The sequence below is a fragment of the Balaenoptera ricei genome, chromosome 10, assembly GCF_028023285.1.
Source record: "Balaenoptera ricei isolate mBalRic1 chromosome 10, mBalRic1.hap2, whole genome shotgun sequence".
Taxonomy (NCBI): Eukaryota; Metazoa; Chordata; class Mammalia; order Artiodactyla; family Balaenopteridae; genus Balaenoptera; species Balaenoptera ricei.
The window spans coordinates 97,932,906-97,956,787 of record NC_082648.1 but is presented as its reverse complement, the minus strand read 5'-3'; the positions used below and the strand labels follow the sequence as shown (position 1 = coordinate 97,956,787).

General features: G+C 36.9%; 1 protein-coding gene across 1 annotated transcript in view; it reads left to right on the top strand.

Moving 5' to 3' along the window:
- Positions 1-23,882, top strand: part of ENTHD1 (ENTH domain containing 1) — a 108,672-nt gene that overhangs the window by 4,507 nt on the left and 80,283 nt on the right. The window contains exon 2 of the mRNA XM_059934867.1: positions 12,917-13,159. Coding sequence (XP_059790850.1) covers positions 12,917-13,159 — 243 coding nt within the window. The remainder of the gene's footprint in view (positions 1-12,916; positions 13,160-23,882) is intronic.

Here is a 23,882-nt window from a genome sequence, read left to right as displayed (position 1 = left end):
GCTGTAATATTTTCTGTAATAATTATTAGCCATAATAGTTTTGTTTGTTTAGATTCCTTTGGATTTCCTACATACAAGATTATGTCATCTGCAAATAGAGATACTTTTACTTCTTCCTTTCCAATCTGGATGAATATTATTTCTTTCTCTTGCTTAATTGTCCTGGCTAAAACCTCCTGTACAATGTTGAATAGAAGTGGTTAGAACAGACATCCTTGTCTTGTTCCTGATCTTAAGAGCTTTCAGTCTTTCACCATTAAGTACAATGTTAGAGATGGGTTTTTCATAGATACCTTTTATCAGGTTCACAAAGTTCTCTCCTATTCCTGGTTTGCTGAGTGCCTTTATCACGATAGGGTGCTGACTTTTTGTCAGATACCTTTTCTGCATCTGTTGATGTTATGTGTTTTTCCCCATTTATTCTATTACTTGGTGTTATTACATTGATCTTCATAGGTGAACCAACCTTTCATTCTTAGCATAAATCCCACTTGGCCATGGTGTATATCCTCTCTTTTTTTATGTGTTTATTTTAGGTCAGGTTTGAGGCTTAATGATGAAATTGGAGAATATCTTCTTGGGTTTTGAGCATGCTACGCTTCTTAATCCAGAAATTGTAAAGACATCAACTTCTGTTAGGGTTAAATTTATTATTAAAATTAAAATTAAATACTAATTAAAATTTTCCATGCCCAAGAGTTAGGTTTTAAAAAGGCATAAGTTTTTGGATAATAGTGAATGAAGTATAATCATTTTTGTACTTTACAGAACAGGTATTTTATCACTGTACTGAGCAGAGCACTATGATAATTTCTTTTTAAGTAGAAAGAAAGGGTCAGCCCCTGCTTTAAAGAGTTTAGGAGCTATTTTGAGCATTAGAATAGATAAGCATGCAATTATAAATATACAGAAAAACCTATTTATTCATTTATACCTTTCATATGTACAGGTATGGTATATATGGGTATGTTTGAATACACTATCATAAAGGTCTTTCAGATTCCCTAATGGTTGAGTTTAGGATTAAAGAAGTACAACTATGCTGTGTTGGACTTTATAAATACTCTTGATGATTTGTTAGCATCAAGAGAGGAAAAAAAAATGCAAGTTAGAACTAAATTGTCAACAGAAGCATAGTACAGTTGACCTTTGAACAATGTCGGGATTAGGGGTACTGACACCGCCCCCTCCCCCACAACGCACAGTGGAAAATCTTCATATAACTTTACAGTCCACAGTTCCACATCCTCGGATTCACCCAGGCACAGATTGTGTAGTACCGTAGTACATATTTATGGAAAAAAAATCCACATATAAGTGAACCCGTGCAGTTCAAACCCATGTTGTTCAAGGGTCAACTGTATATTCATTTGTTGATTATGGAAGGTATATTAGTTATTGATTGATAACATTGGTGCACACTATTAATTTAATAAATATTAATTAATGAAAAATGATTCCATTGGGGAAAATATTACTCATTTTATTTTTATCTTTTATACACTTCTCTTTTTATGTTTGTTCCCTAATGAGTGTAACATATTAGAATAGTAGCTCTTGACATAATTTAATTTATACATAAATAAATGTATATATATATTTGGGGGTGGATGCATGCACAAAAATTTGTTACTGATGGTGTGTGCAGTTGAAATAGTTCAAAACCACTGGTTCTCAGGGCTTCCCTTGTGGCGCAGTGGTTAAGAATCCACCTGCCAATGCAGGGGGCACGGGTTCAATCCCTGGTTTGGGAAGATCCCACATGTCGCGGAGCAGCTAATCCTGTGTGCCACAACTACTGAGCCTGTGCTCTAGAGCCTGTGCTCCGCAACAAGAGAAGCCACCACTATGAGAAGCCTGCACAGCGCAAAGAGTAGCCCCCGCTCACCGCAACTAGAGAAAGCCCACGCACAGCAATGAAGACCCAAAGCAGCCAAAAAATAAATTAATTAAATTAAATTTTTAAAAATTGTATAAAAAAAAAACCCCATTGGTTCTCGTGATAGAGTCAAGACTCTTAGTGTGTTCCCAATCTACCTTTCTACTCTTATTTCCTTAGTCTTCAATCTGGCACATTGCATCACCAAGCATTCTTAATATATTATTTGCTTATACATCTCTGTGCTTGTATTTAAGATGTTTCTTCTTCACTGTAATATTCTTTCCTTGCTATCTGCTTTTTGAACTCCTATTTAGTCTTCAAATCCTAGCTCAGGGCTTCCCTGGTGGCGCAGTGGTTGAGAATCTGCCTGCTAATGCAGGGAACACGGGTTCGAGCCCTGGTCTGGGAAGATCCCACATGCCGCGGAGCAGCTGGGCCCGTGAGCCACAACTACTGAGCCTGCGTGTCTGGAGCCTGTGCCCCGCAACAGGAGGGGCCGCGATAGTGAGAGGCCTGCGCACCGCGATGAAGAGTGGCCCCCGCTTGCCGCAACTAGAGAAAGCCCTCGCACGAACCGAAGACCCAACACAGCCAAAAATAATAAATAAATAAATAAATAAAGTAGCTATTAAAAATAAATAAATAAATAAAACTGGAAAGAAAAATAGACATTAAAAAAAAAAAAATCCTAGCTCAGAGGCCTTTTCCTTTGTACCCCCAACTCTCTTCTTTTCTTCACTGGGCAGAATTAATTGCTGCAACACTTTATTCATAATATCAGAGTGGTATTTTTTACAGTGTATCTTATCTACTATATATATATCTCCTTAGCTAAGTTCTGAGGGTATATACCATATGTTAATCATCTTTTTACCATCAGGCCTTGGCACATAATAGATAATCAGTAAATTTTTACTAAATGGAAGTCATAAAAATAATAAGAGACTTGAAGAAAGGAATGTGATCATTGAAAAACTACTCAGTAAGAATGATTTTGTTCAAAGAAGAAAAAAAGCAGAGAGTGAAGTCTGTAATGGGAAATTAATCAAAGAGAAATTGTAGTGATCCAAGTAATCTACAGCTGGATCCTAGCCTAGAAACAGGTTATCAAGAAGAGATACAGAAAAGATAAAAGTAGAAAATATTATAGAAAAAAGTCTTTTTTTTCTGCATTGGTCTTTACACTTGCTGTTCCCTTTGCCTGGAGTCCCCAGATACCTGCAGTGCTTTCTGCATCCTCCGGATCTCTGCTCAAAAAGTCATCTTATTAGTGCGGCCTTCTAGATGTACCTTATTTATAAAAAAGCAGCCCCACCTGTTCTTTGTACTGATATGCCCTAGCCACCTTCTCTGTTTTCTTTCTCTTCATAATATTTCTTATCTGACGTAGGGTATGATTTATCTTATTATTTGTTTATTGTCTATCTCCTCCTACCAGAAACTAGGTTTCATGAGGGCAGGAACATTTTCTGTCTGCTTCGTCCATGCTCCATCTCCAACATTATAACAGTGCCTATCATATAGAACATGGTCAGTAATTAATAATAGTGATACTACAGGGGAAAAAATTCAGAAAACAAGTCACAGTAGTTGGGAAACAGGAGAAATTTATTTTCAAATAGTACATTAGTTAACATTTTCAAATAATGTTCTCAATATGTTTTTCTTCAACTTCCGGACAACTTTTCAGGTGAAGTAAATTTAAAGCAATGAATCTAATCGTTAATCTCAAAAAATTTACAATAAATACATGATTTTCCCTATGTTTTCAGACTTTTGGGACACTGTATTATACTTATTGTAGTGGTTTTTTTAAAATTAATTAATTAATTTATTTATTTTTGGCTGTGTTGGGTCTTCGTTTCTGTGCGAGGGCTTTCTCTAGTTGTGGCAAGCGGGGGCCACTCTTCATCGCGGTGCACGGGCCTCTCACTATCGTGGCCTCTCTTGTTGCGGGGCACAGGCTCAGTAGTTGTGGCTCATGGGCCCAGTTGCTCCGCGGCATGTGGGATCTTCCCAGACCAGGGCTCGAACCCGTGTCCCCTGCATTGGCAGGCAGATTCTCAACCACTGCGCCACCAGGGAAGCCCTGTAGTTTTTTTTAAGGTTAACAGTTGGACACATTACTTTATATTTCGAGATATTTCACCTGAAATACTGGAGGTATATTGTGAGGTAAAGTTCTTTCTTTCCTGTATGGTATCTAGTTGTTTGAGCATTTTTAGATTTTAATAATAGAGCATTTCCATGTATGGTATCTCATTTGATCCTTACATCATCTTATGAGGAACGTAGGATATGTCTTATCTTTCTTACAGAGATGGTGAGTTAACACTCAGATTAAGTTTTTTAGGTAAGGTTGCACAGCTAATTAATCGCTGAACATGATTAAAACATATATATCCTAATACTGTTTAGTTCTATTCTATTATTATGCTACACAGCCTCTCTTAATTTTTAAGGAGTTCTTAAAAATATCCTAACAAAGTTTCATTGAACTACCAGAATGAACTTAATTAAAATTGTCTGAAAAATACCTGGTTGAATGTTTCATACTACTAAACAATTTATTTAAACAAATTATAGTATTCTTTTTATAAAACCAATTCAGATTCTCAGAAATGCATATTTATAACTTTATGTACTGTTTTATTCTCAGGTAAGTCATGAAATTGCGGTTAATTTCACTTAAATGGGCTATTTTACAATTATATAAAGTAAATATATATTATACACATATATTTAAACTAAAGGTAGATTTTTAAAAGGTACATTTTAAAAAACAAATTTTCAGTGTTAAAAAGTTACGTTAAGCTATTTTACTAGAAGTAGCATGCCTTGATGACATTACTGCCATTTTAGTTTTCTGCTGTCATTATCAGTCATCTAATTTAGGAAATTAGATAGTTCACATTTATGTTGATGGCTGATTTTGTATAGGCTGCTTCTCTGTGTGTCTTCCAAGACACGAGGATGAACCCTTACTATTCACCTACCCATTTGCTCACTGAAGTCGTAATGTCTTGGAGTAAGAATGAAGCCTTTTAAGCCATAGTTAAGAAATTAAAATGTGAAACGTAAATTTTCTGTAATATGTAATACATTTGTTTATATTTACACTAGCTTATAAATGATTAAAATCAACTTTTTTTGAGAGGGAGTTTGTTTTTTGAGTTCAGGTACTCTTAGAAGGAGAGAAAAACTCAGGTATTTAGGCTTAGAGAAAGCGGAAGCCTGGGCAAGTAGGAGAAAAAAGGAATGATAGGGATTTTCTTTTCAAGGCGACTGGAATAAATTGAAGAGAGACAAGATACCTGGAAAGAGAAAGTTCAAGAAAAAGAAAACATTTCAATGTAAAAACATTATTTTAGATCTTGGTTAGCTGTGTTAAGGCTCTAAAAGTCAAAAAACTAAAATTTGGAGGTCCTACTTCTCTTACAGAAGGGACTGGATGTGGGGAGTGGGAACCAACAGTTCCTAAGCAGTGTGATGTAGTGACTGAGCACTGTGGAAAAGACTAGCTTCAAAGGGCACAGACTTAATCTTTTTCTACAGCTGTCAGACAGCAGTAGTCAGAATTCTCTAACCATTGAACTCACCTGCTAGATGTTGGTGGCTTGACTAATTAATGCAATGTAGGTGTACTGATCTATTGAGAGGTGGGTTACTTAACACAGTGCTGCTGAGTTCATTTATAGCTTCCGTGAGCAAATGTGATTTCCTATAACAAACATTTTTATAATCTTGATGAACAGATGAATTTCATTTAACAACCATACTATAGACTTTGGGGTCATCATAAGCCTGTTCTGTTATTGTTAAAAGTTATATTACTGGGCTTCCCTGGTGGCGCAGTGGTTGAGAGTCTGCCTGCCAATGCAGGGGACACGGGTTCGGGCCCTGGTCTGGGAAGATCCCACGTGCCGCGGAGCGACTGGGCCCGTGAGCCACAATTACTGAGCCTGCGCGTCTGGAGCCTGTGCTCTGCAACAAGAGAGGCCGCGATAGTGAGAGGCCCGCGCACCGCGATGAGGAGTGGCCCCTGCTTGCCACAGCTGGAGAGGGCCTTCGCGCAGAAACAAAGGCCCAATACAGCCATAAATAAATTTTTAAAAAAAAAGTTATATTACTGTGAGTTTAAACAAAACCTTTATACCTAGTTGAATATTTTGGATCGTCTTTTGCTCCTTTTCAACAAATCCAGTCATACTGATAATCATAGTAGCAGGAAGCAAATCATGAATTTATATAAAGTTAACTGTTCCCATCCAGCCAGTCTTCCCACAGTGCTCTTTGTTTATTGTACTCATATGGACAGCAGACTGTAAACACAGAAGGGCCAGTAACCAGGTTAGGACTTCAGTGCTGTGTCAGCAGAATCATTCTCTTCTCAGGTTCTCATCAAATAAAATAGCTTGCATTTGTATACTAAAGTCAGTCAAAGAAATTAAAGTCTATATTTTTATAGAGCCAATCTCTATTTTCTAGTTTATCAACTTTATGACTTTGGGAAAGTTTCTTAGCCACCCTGAACTTTCTTTTCTCATCTGTAAAATGGACTTCATAAACTCTGAGGGTGGTTGTGAGGATTAGAGATAATGTCTGAAAGTCAGGCACGTAATAAGTCATAAATCAATGTTAGCTAAAAATATTAGCCATTGACATATTTTTACTTTTATTATTTCCTGCAGCATATATTCACGTTCAAGTAAAGCTTCATGCAAAATGCACCAGAAATGCTTTCCCACTGCCTGTGGAGTTCACCCATCCGTAGCACCTTGTCCACATGTCCGTGGTAGCACGCATGGCTCTGCTGTAATGACTTATTTTACCTCAGTCCCTTCACTGGACTGTGGACATTTGGAGGGCTGAGGTTACTTTAGTTGTATCTCTGTTTCTTCACCTAGTTTGTGGAGGTGTTGAATAAATATTTGCTGACTGAGTGGCCAGTGGGCTCTTGTAGGCCCAAAGAAGGGATTGGTAGCTTTGAGTTTCTCTTTATCTTAAATGTTCTTCTGGTTTTCTGCAGTGTTTCTAGGTATAGTTTTATTTTTATTTTTATTTATCGTGCTCGGTGTTTGGAGATCATTTTTGACCTGAGGATTCTATGGCTTTTCTATAAAATTCCCAGCTCTTTCTGAATATTGCTTTTTTTGTGTGTGTGATTACTGTATTCTTCTTCTTTTGAAACTTCTTCTGAGTGACTATTGGGGTCTTGCAACCTGTCCCTTATGACTTTTAGTTAATCTTTTTAATCTTGTTGCCTCTCTGTGCTGTATTTTGGAAAAATTCCGTAGTACTATTCTTTGATTACCAATTCTCTCTTCAACAGTTAGATTTTGGAGTTTACCTTGGATATTGAGGGTTTTTTCTTTTTAATCCCAGTGACGATAGCTTTCATTTCTAGGATTTTAAGTTGGCTCTTTTCATATCTATCTGTTGTTTCATTTCTGCCTATTTTTGTTTTGTTTCATAATTTCATATTTCTTGTTGTGAATGTGATTCCTGTGTTAATCTTTATTTAGTATTTATTTAAGGTCTGTCTTAATACTTATTTAAAATCTTTATTATTAGATTTTTAAATCTTACAATAATATAGAATATTGATTTATAGAAGATCCTATAGAATCCTATAGAACATTGATTTCTTTTGGAGTGAATTTATGTTTTAATTGCTGCATTAATTGGCCATCTTAAGATTTTTAAAAATCTATTTTGGAATTTTAGTTTTCAGGCTTATTTTGGGTGAGAGGTTCTTCCCCAGCTAACCATGTTCACTTTTCCATTTATGCTGATTTTTCAGTTTCCACCTCCAGTACAGTGTTATAAAGGTAGCTCAGGGGTCATGCCCTGTGATGTTATGAGGGTGCCACAGATTCAGTTGCTGAGCCAGGGGGTGGCTGAGCCAGTTGAGTTCCAGGCCTTAGAGCTGCATTGTGTCCTTCTATTCCCACAGCTACAAATATGTTACAGCCCAGGAAGCAATTAGTGGCTGTTTTTTTTTTTTTTCCCTTTTCCTTTTTCTTGTCTTTCCAGCCTTCTCTCACAAGCATGGATACCCCCTAACATCAAAGAGTGAGACCACCTCTGGTTCCCTAACACCTGAGGGGCTGAACTCCTGGCCGCCAGATCAAGAGCCCAGCAGCCCTGTGGCTTGAGCCCTGTTCAGTGCTTTTTCATTTCTCTGATATTTCTGGTTCTTGGAGGTTTTTATCTTGTTTTTCAGAACTGGTGATGTCTATTATTGCTGTGCATTTGGAACAGAGCAGAAGGGTACTTTGAAGCATGAACTTACTGTGCCAACTTGACTGAAGGTTTTTTATGAAAATAACTTGATCAGCTATACTGTTTGGGATACTTCTCCTCTTCCTCCGCGCTCCACCCCATCCCCACCCCTGAAGGCACTGTGGAGGGTAGATCAGAAAGGAGACTGAAGATAAATAAATGATTTAGAACATCACAGGCCTGAACTAAGGGAAATGGAGAGGAAAGCATGGAATTAGAAGATGGTTAGTAGGTGCAGTCAACAGACATGGATTACTGAGTCTGGGGAGGTGAATGTTCATACTTCTGGCTTAGAGTGGAAGTAATACTCACTGAGAAAGGAATATAGGAAGAAGAGCAGATCTTGGCAGGTCAGTGGGTCAGGAACGGAGAGAGGAGTATTATGATGTTTTATAACAAGAAGCCCAATGTGTGATTTTTGGTTTTAAGTCTGGCATGTGTCTTTCTTGCTGATGCATCTCAGTGCCCAGTATCTTTGAATTTACCATATTTCCAAATCTCGTTACATGACATTCAGTTGTGAATTTATATAGACTCCTCCCCTGCATTTAGGAAATTTTTCCTCAGCATATTATTTAACAAATGTTTCTTAAGTATCTCTTAAGTGAACAAGTACAGTTCTGGCATTCGTGGATGTTATACTCTAATGGAGGAAAAAGACATTTATCACATAGGCAGTTACAAACTGTGGAAGCACTCTGAAAGACAAGTGTAGGTGCTATGAGAGTGTGTGAAAGCAGGGCCTGACCATTGAGGCCCTGATGTACATGTAGGGCGAGGCGGAAGAGGGGTTGTTATCTCTCAGTAGAAGGCTTTCCTGAAGAAGTGGAATCTGGGCTGTACCCTCTGCCAGGTGCTCTCTGCCTGTATCTCTGCACAGCTGGCTTTTTCTTGCTATTTAAGACTCAGCTGATATGTTACTTCCTCAGTAAGACTTTCCTTGACTGCACCCTGAATTGATGTTTGCATGCCCCGCTGCTTTATTTCCTTTAGAGCATTAATTTTTATCTGAAATTATCTTCATTAGGAACCTTGTCTCTTTTTTCCTCACCTGTGCCCCCACTACTTAGAACGCTTCCTGAAACTTAAGTGTTCAGGAAATGATTAAATGACTGCAAAAGTTAACATCCTTGGGAACTGGTCTGTTGCATAGTTGATCTAGTGATTTGTATGTCCTTGTCCTTTCAGTTTGGGAGGATTGCTCAAATTGGCTTTTTCCTCATTCATTTTTCTATCTTGTTGATCCTCCCCTCACTCCATTGTGTCTTTCTAATGGGGGCTGCCAATGGTAGCATCCCACCCTCTGGCCACGGTGATGAGTATATGACTTTCAAGCTGGGCCACTCAGTGTCATTCTCCTGGATGTTTCAGATTTGAATAAATGAAGAGGAAGACTTCTCAGGTGGCAGCGTGTAAGGTATGAATCTGGAGCTGTCGGTGGTAATATCCACATCCAGATTGAAGAAGTCGGCCTGCGAAAGGAGAAAATAAAGGCATTACACAGGGGCAAGCAGAGGTGGGAGGCGGAGGGTCCTGGTAGTTTTCCAGTCTCTGCTTCACTTGTATCTGAGGCCCAATTGCAGCCCCTGGTTTTCCCACGGCCAGTTCAAATTGAGTTTCTGTCACTTACAACCAAAACATTCCCAATTAAACAGTATATAGCTTTATTTTTATTTTAACCTTCACCTGAACCAACAAGCTTTTCATCTTGATGTGTTTTACATGGTGTCTTTGGATATTGATCTCTTACATAGTTTAATTTCTTATTTCAGAGAATCTGTTTTCTCCCTCCCTCCCTCTCCTCTCTTTGTTTGTCTCCCTCTCCTTGCCTCCTTTTCTCCCTCTCCCCCTTCCTAGTTCCCTTCCCTAGCCCCCCTTTTTTCAAACACAAAGCAGTTGTTGCCTAAGTTTATTCTATTTTCCCTTCCCTAGCCCCCCTTTTTTCAAACACAAAGCAGTTGTTGCCTAAGTTTATTCTATTTTCTAGTATTTAGTACTATTCTCTTTTAGTACTATGTAGTGTTTCTTTTTTGCAACATATTGGTAACAAGTAAGTAGATGCCATCTTATTGCTATTGTTATTATATATGTCATCCTTGTTATTATTTATCTCAAGCAGGTTTATTGGGCTCTTGGATTTTTTTCACTTTCAACTTTGACGCTTTAAAACATCCAGGTTCCCGCTCTGCAGCATCTCGAGGGTGGGGGGAGGTAGCTAGGGCAGTGGGCAGCTTTGAATGGGAAGTTCACTTCTGGGTGATTTCTTCTCTGTTTTCTGTAAACTCCTGTGGCCCCACCGTCCTGATGCTGCAGGGAGGAGCCCTCCATTATTGACTGGCATTCTGCTTGACGTACCTGCTCGTCCCTTTGAACTACTGCAGCTGTCCTCAAATTCCACCAATCCATGCATACTCCAAGTAGAATATTCCACATCTGTCCCATAATTTCTAGTTGTAACCTTTTCTAATTAGGGGTGTTATAAGAAATTATTTCAGGCCAAGCAGCTTTCTCAGGCAGCTGTTATAAATTGTCAATTAGTATTTTTCATCTATCTGGCTCCATTTGTATTATGTCAAGGAGAAAACTGAGACTTTTTTGGTCATTTGCTCCTTTATTGATTCATTCACTCAGTAAATGTTTACTGAGCATTTACTATGTGCCAATCACTCTTCTAGACACTAAAGAGTCTCTGCCCTCATGGAGCTGTATTCTAGGCAAGAAAGCAATAAGCAAGTAAACAGATAACTATATAAAACAGTGTTAGGTAGTGATCAATGCCAAGTTGAAGAGTAAAACAGGGTAAGGGAATAGAGAGTGATGGGGGTGGGGCTATTTTAGAGAAGATGGGCAGAAGGAAAGCTTCTCTGAGGAGGTGACATGTGAGTAGAGACCTGAATGAATCAGGGGTCTAGTCATGCCAAGAGTCCCTGGCAGAAGCAACGGCCAGCACACAGCTCTAAGGAGGTAAAGAGTGTGGCGAGACTGCAGAATAAGGTGGCCAAGGTGGCTGGAGTAGAGGGAGCGAGGGGGAAAGTGGAAGGAGATGAGTTCATGAAGCGAAGAATGGGAAGGCAAGTCCCCCGACCAAATCAAGCTATGTTAATTATCCGGGAGAAGGTAGAATCTGGTGTGTTGTCCCCAAAGACTGATAGTCACAGCAGGCTTCTATCATGCAACAGAGTGGTAACCCAAAACACGTGGGATTTTTTGGTTATTGACTGCAAGCCAATCATAGGAAATTAAGAGTGCTGAGAATGGTGTGGTTTAAAGCAGTTATCAAAGAAGTTTGGAAGGAAGAAATGGCTAAGAAGTGAGATTAGATAAAATAATCTTGGAAAACATGGCAACTTGAGCAAAGGTTTTTGACATTGTCCATAACAATCTTAATGAAACGACTGGCGCTTAGAGAACATTGGTGGCCCCTGGCATCTAAATATACCCTGAATTTGACTATTTCTCATTACTTCCACTACTGGTAAATTATAGCTGGAAATATTAACACTTTAATTCATCACACTTGGAGCCCAAAATGAGCATAGTAGTGAAGCTTTAGGGACTTTCAGTTTACTTCTGGAAGACATGAGATGTTAATATGAGTTGGTCCCAAGATGTGGAGAGGTGTTTCCTTTATCATTTCTTACAGGAGATGGTTGAGAATAGTACTAGTAATACTATATATTTGAATGAGTATAATTTTATATCTGTGCATTAACCTGAACAGATATGCTTATACAGTTTTCAGATAGGAAACTCAGGCTTAGACAGACCACCTAACTGGCTCAGAGTCACTCCGATAGTTAAGGCCAGCAGCATTGTTAGAATTCTGGTCTTAGACTGTCCTCTGGCACTCTGTTAATGGCATCACGTTATTTTGATAGGATGTTATGTCAGAGACAAGCCAATTGCCTTCCCTTCTCTTGTCCTACCCTAATTGTATCCCTAAGTTATACACAATGTTGATTGTGTATATACACAATGTTGTGGGTACACCTGCCCATCCATCATCCATCCATCATCCATCCATCATCCATCCATCCATCTTCCATCCATCATCCATCCATCATCCATCCATCCATCCATCATCCATCCATCATCCATCCATCATCCATCCATCATCCATCCATCCATCCATCCATCATCCATCCATCATCCATCCATCATCCATCCATCCATCATCCATCCATCATCCATCCATCATCCATCCATCATCCATCCATCCATCCATCATCCATCCATCATCCATCCATCATCCATCCATCCATCCACCCATCTCTGTATTTCTCTATCTGCTTCTCTCTTCTATATACATATATAATGGTTTATTTTCCCCTATGCTTTACAAATTTGGATCATGCTATGCATATTACTGTAAATCTTTAGCCATATGTTGTGGTCATACATCTAGGTCAGTACATCTAGATCTGATTCATTCCTCTGTATGCCTGTATTGTTTGATTTATTGAAGACTATGTATTGCTTTCAAAAGGAAAATCCAATACCATATTTAAGGTGAAAAATGTAATGCCAGTGTATGATATGATTTCATCATATGTTTATTTACTTCTTAAAGCATAAGAAAAGGAGTACAGTTATTGACAATTCTAATGAAACTTAAATTTCCCTCTACATTTGCTAGAGGTTTATTTGCTTTGCTTACATTTTCATTTTTTCCTAATTTTCCTTAGAATAAAACTTAATTGTAGCCTTAATTAATATTTTCTTTTCTAACCCAATTAATGTATTTTCCAGGTTATTATATCCGGGAAAAGTCTAAGCAAGTTATAATGTTGCTGACGGATGAACTGTTGCTGCATAGAGAGAGGGAAGTAGCATGTCGGACTAGACGGCGTACCTCCTACTCTATGACATTTCCTAAGAGGTTACCTGGTACGGGTAACTCACGAACAGCATGTGCTTCTGCTCCCACACCAGAAATTCCTGCTTCAGAGAAGAAGCGTGAGCGTCTTAAGGTTGCAAGACTACATAATAAAAGTGCGTATGATGGGCATTGGCCTAAAGTGCAATAGGTATCATTTAAGAACAACTAAAACATATAAAACATTGGGTTTTAGTACTGAAGTATTAAAGCTGTATTAGTACTACTATTACTATATTAGACATTATACTATAGAGAACAATGATGAAAGATACTATTCAGTAGAAAATTTTATGACTATTTTCTGAATGTGGTTATCTGGGATTCAAATAAAATGTTTTTGAGCTTTAAAGGTATTAAACTAGTGACTACCCTATTTGGCATCGTGATTCAGTTTTAAGATGTTAATCATAACTGGAGAGTGAAGAACTGTTTTCTGAGACTAGGGGTCTGGGTGTGTGTGCATTTGCACTATTTGATCCTCCAAATGAAGAAACTGACATTTTAAAAAATGTGCCTCAAAATTCTGAAAGTGCTCTAAAACTCTTCTAGGACAATACCCTGTGTTATATAACCCTTTCCTTTGCCTAAAACTTTAAATCTGGACTACTGAACCTAAAAAAGAAGGCACTTATTTATAATGTTATAATAGAAATCAGCAGGAAAATGCAGTTATCTTTTCTACTGAATTTGCTAAAACATAAAGGAAAGTCATTTTGCTCTAACTTCTCTAGTATAAACCCTGTTATTAAATTGTGTGTAAAGAATGGACAGTTTGAGGAAGCAAAAACATTAATGAAATGCGACTTACGTAACTGTCCCTTGAAAGGAACTACACTTTGTGCCGTAAGTGAGGGGCATAGTAGGAGTAACATAGAGTTAAAAGCATTTTCAGAGGCCTGCCTCCCAGCTTTATCATGTAATTCTATTAAGCAAGATCTTGAAAGAGAGATATTCCAAGTGTCGGTTAAACACTGAAATTTAAAAATGTTAATAGTAATACCCACACAAACCCATCCTGCTAAAAATCATTAAAGTACTACTCTAAGTCAGGAGTTCTCAAATGTTCACTCAATTTGTACTTGTGTGGACTGGGGCAGTCGAAAGATAGTAAAAGAGGTGGGCATTGTAATTACAATAATAAATACCAACCAAATGCTTCTGAAAGTCGTGGAACCTCTTTCTTTAGGGTACCCAGTCCTTTGAAATAAATCTCAAAAGAGACAGACACATTCTGAAATTTTCTCATAGAAGCCTTAAATTCAAACTGATACTAGAAAAAAGTAACAGAGTAAAATAACCAATTATGACTCCTCTAGAGTTTCTTCACCCCTTTTCCTACTTCTCTGTTACCTTTCTTGTTCTTCCTTCCTCCATTTCTTTTCCTCTTCTTTTCTTTCATTATAAACATATTTATTAAATTTATAATTTGAAATTTGGATATCTAGCAGAAATTTAGAGCTATAGCAGTGAGTAAAACAAAGTCCCTTTCATCATGGAGCAAATATTCTAGTGACAGAGATGGATATTAAACACACATAAACAAAATAGATATAAAATATTATGTCAGATAGTGTCAAGTCCTATAAAGAAAAGGAAAGCAGTGACAGGACAGAGAGTGACAGAGATGCTTTATTTTAGGTCAGGTAGGGAGGGAAGGCCTTTTGGAGGAGGCAGATATTTAAACAGAGACTTGTATGAAGTGAGGGAACAATCCAGGTATATCTGGGGTGTTCCGGAAGAGGGAACAGCAGGTGCAGATGCTTTGAAACAGGAGCAAGCTTGGCTCACTTCACTGTAAGCTTAGGAAATGAGTCCCTAAATTGCTACAGAAGTAGCTCAACTCTGAGCCATTCTTATGATTCATATAAGAAAATCTAGCTTATTGCTTTATAGTCACTGCTTTTAAAAAGCCCAAAATGGTATTTCCCAGCTTGATAACAGCTTCTTATTCACTAGGCTGAGCTCTGAATATCTTTTGACTATTTTAAAAAAAATCAATCTACTTTCAAATGAAGAAGTTTTGCTACAATTAATTTTTTTGCATACCACAAACATGTACTGAGTACCTACTTACTATATGCCAGACACTGTTCTAGGCCTGGTAAGCAAACTGGGTGTATTTCTGCTCTCACAGAGGTTATATCTAGTGATGGGCTTTCAGTCTGTTTCAAAAACCAGTGTTCAGAAAGAGTTTTGGGGCGTGACAGCATCGTTGAAGTGCATCTGTAGTAAGATTTAAAGTGAGTAGTGAATGTTTGGATATAAAACTGTAGTAAGTTTGTTAAAAATCTGTTACATTATTTTAAAATTTCATTTATCCATTACTGTGTATAGTACACATACATAGTAGACATATAGATGTGTGTGTTTGTGTTCAAAAAAGAGAAATTAGAGTAAGTAAGCTTGGCAGTACCAGCCATATCCATGTAGGCATTTGAATCTGAAACTGTATTTTAAAAGAAGAAAGAAAACTGACAGTTTGGTTGGGTGGGGGGAAAATAAGAAAATTTACTAGGGGGGCATTATTAATGGGTTAGGAGAAGTAGCAAATGAAAATTTGGAGGTGGGTAGATCAGTTAAAATTAGGTGCACCCACAAGTGACAGTATTAGGCCACAAAATTGATAGTGGTGTAAACATAATAGGAATTTCGCTCTTCTAAAATAATCCAGAACTAGGTATTCTAGGATTGATATGGCTCTCCATGATGTTAGGGCTCTTTCTGTCTTGTTGCTCCACCAAACTCAGGATGTAACTTCCACTTTATGATCCAAGATGGCTGCTTGACTCCAGCCATCACATCTGCCTTCTAGCCAATAGGAAGGAGGAGGGGTTGAAAATATGAATGCCCCTTCCCTTTAAGGACATTTTTGGAAGTTGCCCGTGACATTTTGGCTCACATGGTACTGTTTAGCACTTAGTTACACGGACGCTCCTAGCTTTAAGAGAGGCTGAGAAATGTAGTCTTTATACGAACCGACATGTGCCCAGATGAAAGAAAATCTATTGTTAAGGAAGAAGGAGAGAATAAATATAGGAGACAACAAATAGTCCCTACCATAGTGGGAAAGAATACAAGAAATGAATTAATCGTGGTAATACATGGTTGTCAGATTAAAAGGCATAGAGAATATAAATTTTAATATGTAGAAAAATGTGGGCAGATAGTTGAGAGTACTCAGCACAGTTTATAAAGGACATAATGAACAGTATTTGGAAATTTCAATTTGATATGACTTGCAACTAGGATCCATTGTAGGCCTTGGAGAACAGAAGGGATGTTTAGCTTAGTCACAGAACTTAGCTTTCTTATTACTGAAAACAGCTGTTGGTGGGAGATAATTCTTACTGCTTTGTGTAGACATGAAGGAGATACAGATTGGAGGGAAGCTTTATAAGAGACAGTTATTTCAATCCAGGCATCCAGGACCTGATCTAGGGTTATGGAAATGAGGGAAAGGTAATGTTTAAAGACAATATAGAAAGGAAATGGGTAGGTAGATGATGTATTGGAGAAGAAAGGGAGAAATTGAAAATGACTCTAACATTTGAGTTAGAGAAAATGGAGGCAAGTGATGGTATCATACAGGTAAATTTCCATCAGAAGGAATTTAAAGACTCCTCTAAATAATTTAGTTATAATGAAATGGAAAATTGAATGCATTGCTAGAAATCTGATACCCTGGCTTTAGGATCCAGAGCTGAAACAGCTGTGCCTCACTTCTTTGTGGTGAATTAGCAAGGGGAAAAAAGGTACTTTAGAGAAGGTGTTTAACGCACATCACTGCTTCTCCTTCTTTTTACCTGTTCCTGGATGTTTCCCCCATGTTAATTAATTCTGGTAGATAGCTTGGGTAGTTTTTGTTTAAATGATTTTGTTGTTCGAAGGAAGAGATGAGCTGAAGGATAATTGCAGCTTGATTGGTAAGGCAGAAAGCTATATAAAGCACAGTGGTAACTCAGCTTCTCTGAGCTGTAAGCATCAGAGTTAGGTCCTTTCCTTAGAGGTAATAATTATAAAAACTATCACCAGAGACATTGCTTACAACTAGACCAGCAAAGCATGACCTCTGTGGATCATCCAGTCTTCCATAAAGAGCTCTTTACTGGCATTATTCTTTGCAATGGGACTTTACCTGTACTAGAGAAGGATTACTCTGGCCTATGGTAAATGTAATAACATTCTACATCATGGAAATATTTCCCTAAAAATGGTATATGATTCCTGTTGGACCAAAAGTTAAACTTCAAAGTAGTTGTCATACTTTTTAAAAAAAATTTTCATTGATTTTAATATCATACTAGTTGGAAAAGATACCTCACAGAGAACAACATACACAATAAACACATGGGAGAGGTTCAATAATGATATGAGATAGAAACCTGTATTTCAGTTAGTCTCTTTAATATTACTGATTGAGGGACAGGGCTGACCTCTTTTCATATTCGCTTAGCTTTCCCTTATTTTGAACCCCATGATGTGGCTGATCAACAGCTTCTACTGTGGCTAGAAGTGTAGACTCTGCCATTTTCTTGTTCATTGGTGTTGCATTTTGGCATTATTTTCAGTCCGGCCTCATTTCACTATGTGAATCTCTAAACCACTTGTCCATCGGCGAAGATTATTTCAGCTAAAACTAGATCATATAATCCATAATGTCCTTTAATCAAGCACATGTATATGATCCTCCATCTTAAAACAAAACCTTCTTTTGACCCCATATTCCCCTCCAATTATTACCCCATTTCTCTGTGCCCCTTTACAACTCTGCTGTGCTCAATTTCTCTTCTTCTGTTCTTTCTTGAACCCAGTCAGGCTTGAGTTCTTACCATTCTACCAAAATAACATTTGTCAAGATCACCATCTTACTGGAGAAGTATCACACAGCTGCTAATCAGTTGTCATACTTTTATAAGCAAAACACCAATGTTGATATTACTTCCCACAGTGAACTTTGTACTTAGAGAGTTGATGTAGAGTCATACTTGGTTGCCTTATCACATACAGTCTCAATGGCAGGGCTTATGGTACAAATGGTGGTTGCTACTAAAACATTTACACTGGTGAATATTCAAGCAGTGATTTTTTTTAATTTAAAAACAAATGTATAAAAAAGAAAATAATAATAACTTATACCCCTACCCACCCTAAACCAACTGCTGTTAACATCTTAGAATATTTGCTTCTAGTCTGCTTATTTTTCTTCTTTCGTTTTTGTTTCAGAAAAATCCCTCTATTCTTATAAAAAAAAAATACAGGCCCATTGTAAAGAATTAATCACTTCCAATCCCGTCACTCAGAAATAGCCATAATTAATATCAGATGAACATAAATTCTAGGCATCTTTCTATCCATCCATACATATATGTGTAAAGATGAATAACTAGAAAGAAATTGTTTTTATAAAAATGGAATTGTACTAGATGCTAAGTTTCACTAAAATATTTCAGGTCTACTTCTGGCAATAACACTTACTAGGAGCTCCAAGAAACTCATTTATTGCACAACAATCAAAGACTAGAAATGATACACTGAGACATTTCTGGCCTCACCAGAGGTATGGGAAGTCCCTAAGGATCTCTCCTTCTAAAATTTTAAATTAATTAATTTAATTAAATAAATGAAATAAGAACAGGACATGTGAGCTCAGGTGAAAGTGACTTGGAGCTGGTGCCTGTGGGACACTGCAGGTGACTGTAGAGGTTGAGTTGCTTAAGGGCAGTTATTAGTAGTTAAGAAAATGAATTTTGGGCCTGCCTTTAGCATTGGGAAGGAAAGCATGGGATTACTGTGCTGAACCCAGACCCTCAAGAGGGGGCTGAATTGATTCTGGGTAGTTCTCTCTGCAAGAAGAAAACCTGTTCAATTCACAAGTTAGGTCCATAGGATTCCCACCAATTAAAGTCAGGCAATGAGCTCCCAATCTGTTTCACCAAACACAGGAGAAAGTAATTAGCAAAAAACATATCTAGTCCCCCACAGACTGTAGATATTATAAAGGTTGAATACATATGTAGAAGAACTATGTATTTAAATATTTAAATAAATAAAGGATGTAATCACAGTGTTGATAATGGGGGAGGCTATGCATGTGTGGAGCAGGAAGTATATGGGAAATCTCTGTACCTCCCTCTCAATTTTATTCTAAACCTAAAAGTGTTCTAAAAAATAAAATCTTTAAAAAAGACATATACAAAAGCACAACTGTCAAAACCAGACTTGCACTTTTCTAAATTAATCCAGTTATTCAAATGTCAGTTATGTCTCTCACAGCCTGGGTCCTTGGGCTGAACTAAACTCTTAAGAATTAAAACTGTTTTACTTCAAAAAAAAAAAAGATTATTAAGAATGAATGTATGAATTTGAAAAATGGGTACTTACAGAAATGAGAAATACCATCGAGATAAAAAACTTAATTTAGTGAACTAGAGGATATATCCAATGTAAATAGAAAATATGAAAGCAATGTTTAGACATAGAGGATACATCTACAGAGGAAAGACAGTTACCATGCCAGTAAAAGTAAACTCTTCTCATCCGTTACAATGGAGGCCAAATGACAGTGATACAATATATTCACAGTGCAGAGAGAAAATAACAGCCTATATTTGTGTACTCAGCAAAATTGTTATTCAAGGCTGAGGGTGAAATAGTCATTCTCAGATAAGTACAAAAACTGGGAGTTTACCACCATGAGACCTATAATTAAAGGATATACTTCAAGGAGAAGGAAAATTTTTCCAGAAGAATGGTTGGAGATGTAAGGGAGTGTGATTAACAAATAGTCAACATGTATATAAAATAAAATAAACACTTTCTGTGTAAAATAATGTCTAACTTTCGAGTTTAAAAAAAAGACAACTAAAATAGTGGATAACCATGGGAGTGGGTCTACAGAATTATAGTATTCTAAGTTCCTTGTATTTTTTGAGAGATAGGTAAGAATATTATTTGACTCTAAACATTTAAAGGTAAATGTGCATGATAAACTTTCAAGGGTAAATGCTAAAAGAAGAGAAGTAGAGTATATAAATTCCAAAGTAGCAAGAAAAAAATGGAATGAAAAATAGTTTTTTAATTTTATAAAGGGTAAGAAGCATAGATAAAGTGGGACAAATGGAAATAAAAAAGTAAAATGGTAGAAATTAGTCCAAATATATTAATAATCACAACAAATATCAGTGGGTTAAATTCATCTGTTAAAAGGCAGAGATTATCAAATTGGGGAAAAATAAACCCAGATATATATATGCTGCAAGCATAAGTTCACATAAAGGTTGAAAGCAAATGGGTGGAAAAAGATAAAACAAGCATTATACTAAGGAAACTAGTATAGCTACATTAATATCAGACAAAGTAGAATTTAAAGCCAAGAACATTATTAACGAGAATGATAAAAGGTTTAATTCCCCAGGAAGACATAACATTTCTAAATGTGAATATAACCAATAAAATAACTTCAAAGTATATAAAGCAAAAATTGGTAGGACTACAGGAAGAAATGGAAACATCTACCATTATAGTAGATGATTTCAAAATCTCTCTCTCAATTATTGATAGGTCAAGTACATAAAACATTTTTTAAAGTATGGATTTTATAATTGATTATATGTTATAAAGAAAGTCTTAACATTTCAAAGAATCTGTATCACACAGAACACTTTTTCTAGCAAAAATGCAATTTAGTTTGAGTATTAAAAATGTAAATAAAAAATTTCCATACGTTTGAATGTGGAGGTATTCTATTTAGAATCAGGTAGAAGAAAAAGTTCCCATTCTCCTTCTATTCAGTTTTATACTAGAGGTTCTAGCCATGACAATAAAACAAGTAAGTGAAATTTAAAACATAAGTGTTGAAATGGAAGAAATAAATTTATTTGCAGATGAAAAGATTTTCATATAGAAAACTTGAAAAGATCTACAGACATATTAGAAATAATAAGAGAGTTTTAGCAAAATGGCTGGCTGTAAGATCAAAATAAATTGTTTATTGAAATACTCAAAAATATTAAGTATCAGTTGTCTCCAAATTGCATAAATTTAGTGGAGGGTTTCTCAAGCTTGGTACTATTGACATTTTAAGTCAGATAATTCTTTGATGTGGGGACTGTCCTGTGCTTTGTAGGATGTTCAGCATCATCTCTGGCCTCTACCCACTATGCTATTAGCACACATCCCTTCCTTTTGTGAGAACCAGAAGTGTCTGCAGACATTGTCAAATGTCCCCTGGGGGCCAAAATTGCCCCCAGTTGAGAATCACTGATTCAGTGCATTTACAGACGAAGTCCCAAAGGATTTAAAAATTGAATTTGATCAGCTGATTCCAAAAATTTATCTGAAAGGATCAGAAGCTCAAGCATATCCAAAATGTTCCTGAAGAAGAATAAGGTGGAGGGCTTGCCTTTCTAGATAACAAGAATAAAGCAACAGTAATCATGGTAGTGTGGTATTGATGCAGGGATGGGTGCATGGCCAATGCAACAAACTATAGAGCCCTGAAAACAGACCTGGGCAACTATGTTATCTTAGTGTATGACAGAGGTGGCGTTTCACATTGGTGGGGAAAGGATGAACTGCTTAATAAATAATACCAGGGAAATTATTTATCCATATTGAAAAAAATGAAATTAGGTCTCTACCTCATATCATCCACAAAAACAAATCCTGGAGGAATTAAGAACTTAAAAGTGAGAAAACAAAACTTCAAAATGTTAGAAGAAAATATAGGAGAATATCTTTTTCACATTGGGATAGGGAAGAATTTCTTAAACATAACCAAAAACAAGCAAACTATTTTTAAAAAAGTATTTATAACTTTGACTATTGTGGTAGGCAGAATTCTGTGAATAAACCCCAATGACCCTCACCTTTATATAATGCCTTCCCCTTTGAATGTGAGCATAACCGGTGAATTATGATGAATTATCACTCTCATGATTATGTTACATTATATGTCAAAAAGCGGGTATCCAGATGGACTTAATGTAATCACATGAACCCTTTAAAAGCAGAGTTTTCTCTAGCTGGTGTTAGAAGAAGAAGTCAGAGAGATTCCAAGAGTGAGAAGGATTTGATGCACCCTTACTGGCTTGAAGATGTAGTGATAAGGAATGTAAATGGTTTCTAGAAGCTGAGAGTGATCCCTGGTTGCCACCCAGCAAGGAAATGGGAACCTCAGTCCTACAACCATGAGAAACTGAATTCTGCCAACCACCTGAATGCTCCTGGAAGTGTTTTCTTCCCCTGAGTCTCCAGATGAAAGTCCAGCTTAGCTGACACATTGATTTTGGCTTTGTGAGACTCAAAGCAGAGAACCCAGTCAAGCCTGCCTGGGCTTCTGACCTACAGAACTGTGACATAATAAATGGTGTTGTTTTGAGCCACTAAGTTTGTGGTAATTTTTGGCAGCAATAGAAAACTAATAAAACTATATTAAATTTAAGAATTTTCTCCTCATCAAAAAACACCATATAAAAAAGTGAAAAAGATAGTCACAAACTAGGAGAAAATTTTCTGACACGTATAACTGACAAGGATTAATTTCCAGAATATATAAAGAATTCCTATAAAACAAGAACAGCCCATTTGAAAAATAGGAAGGAGATATGGAAAACATTTCCTAAAAGAGAGGAGGAAATATGTAAGGCCAGGAAACATTTTTTTTAATGCTTAACCCTGTGATGTTATATAGTAGCAACAAACAATTATAAAATGAAATATATGAAAACATACAATTTACAATAATTTCAAAAACCATCTAATGCCATATTGTGAGGAATTTCCTTCTGTTCCTTGTGCTATATTTTCTTCTACATTTGGCATCTTTTTTTTTTTTTTGGCATACTATCTCTCGCTCTCTTCCTCCTCGTCTCTTTTCTTTTTTTCTACTGGAATATATTTGTTTAGTTGCCAGGTCATTTCTTTACATCTTGCTGATGCTCAGGCAGCTCTGACTGGACACTGCTTTGAAAGCAATAGAGAATCCTGGTTAAGCACTCAGGTTCTGGAGCCATACTGCCTGTATTGGAATCCTGATTCAGATTGTGTGGATTGTATGACCTTGGACATGCTACTTAAAACTTCATGCTGCAATTTCATCTTCTGTAAAATGGGGATAATACAGCTCCTATTACAGAGTTCTTGTATGAAGTAAATGGGTTAATAGAGGTACTGTATAGCACAATAGACTTTGGTGGTTATTTGCTCAGATGTGATTTCTTGACTCTTTGTACCATATCTGAGACCAGTTTGTTTTCTCCACCAAGTTGCGGTTTGTGAGCTACTTATTTTATCCACTTTTCTGGAGCAAAGAGGAATGGGGGACTTCATTAGGCCATATGCAATCTTCTTTAGAATAGGGGACTTCCGAGTCTTTTGTACAAGATCCTGCTCATTCTATCAAGTTGGGAAATGTGCCCCATTCCCATCAGGTGGGGAGATACCCTCAGCTTCAGATCCTTCACCCAATTCAATGTGAAACTATGGCTTTCACTTTCAATTAAGTGTCAGCATCTTTATTTACTAACTCTGTTACACCTATTATTTTTTTCTTTGGCTGTTTCCACCTCTTTTCAGTCATAAAGAGGGAAAATAGCATTGTCCATTCAGTTCCCTTTTTTCCAGATATGAGAATATTGATGAGAAATCTCAGAATCTTGTCAACTCATCGGTATCACCTTTGGGAGAGAGGGGATGTCCTAGATTTGGCTTCTTTTCTTGGCCACCAGTTATTTATTTTTTTCTTTTAAAATTACCTTTAGGTACATCTGTTTCCATGTCAGATTGCTGTTGTAAATTTTTTGGATTAGCTTTTTTTTTTTTTCTTTTTTCATCTTT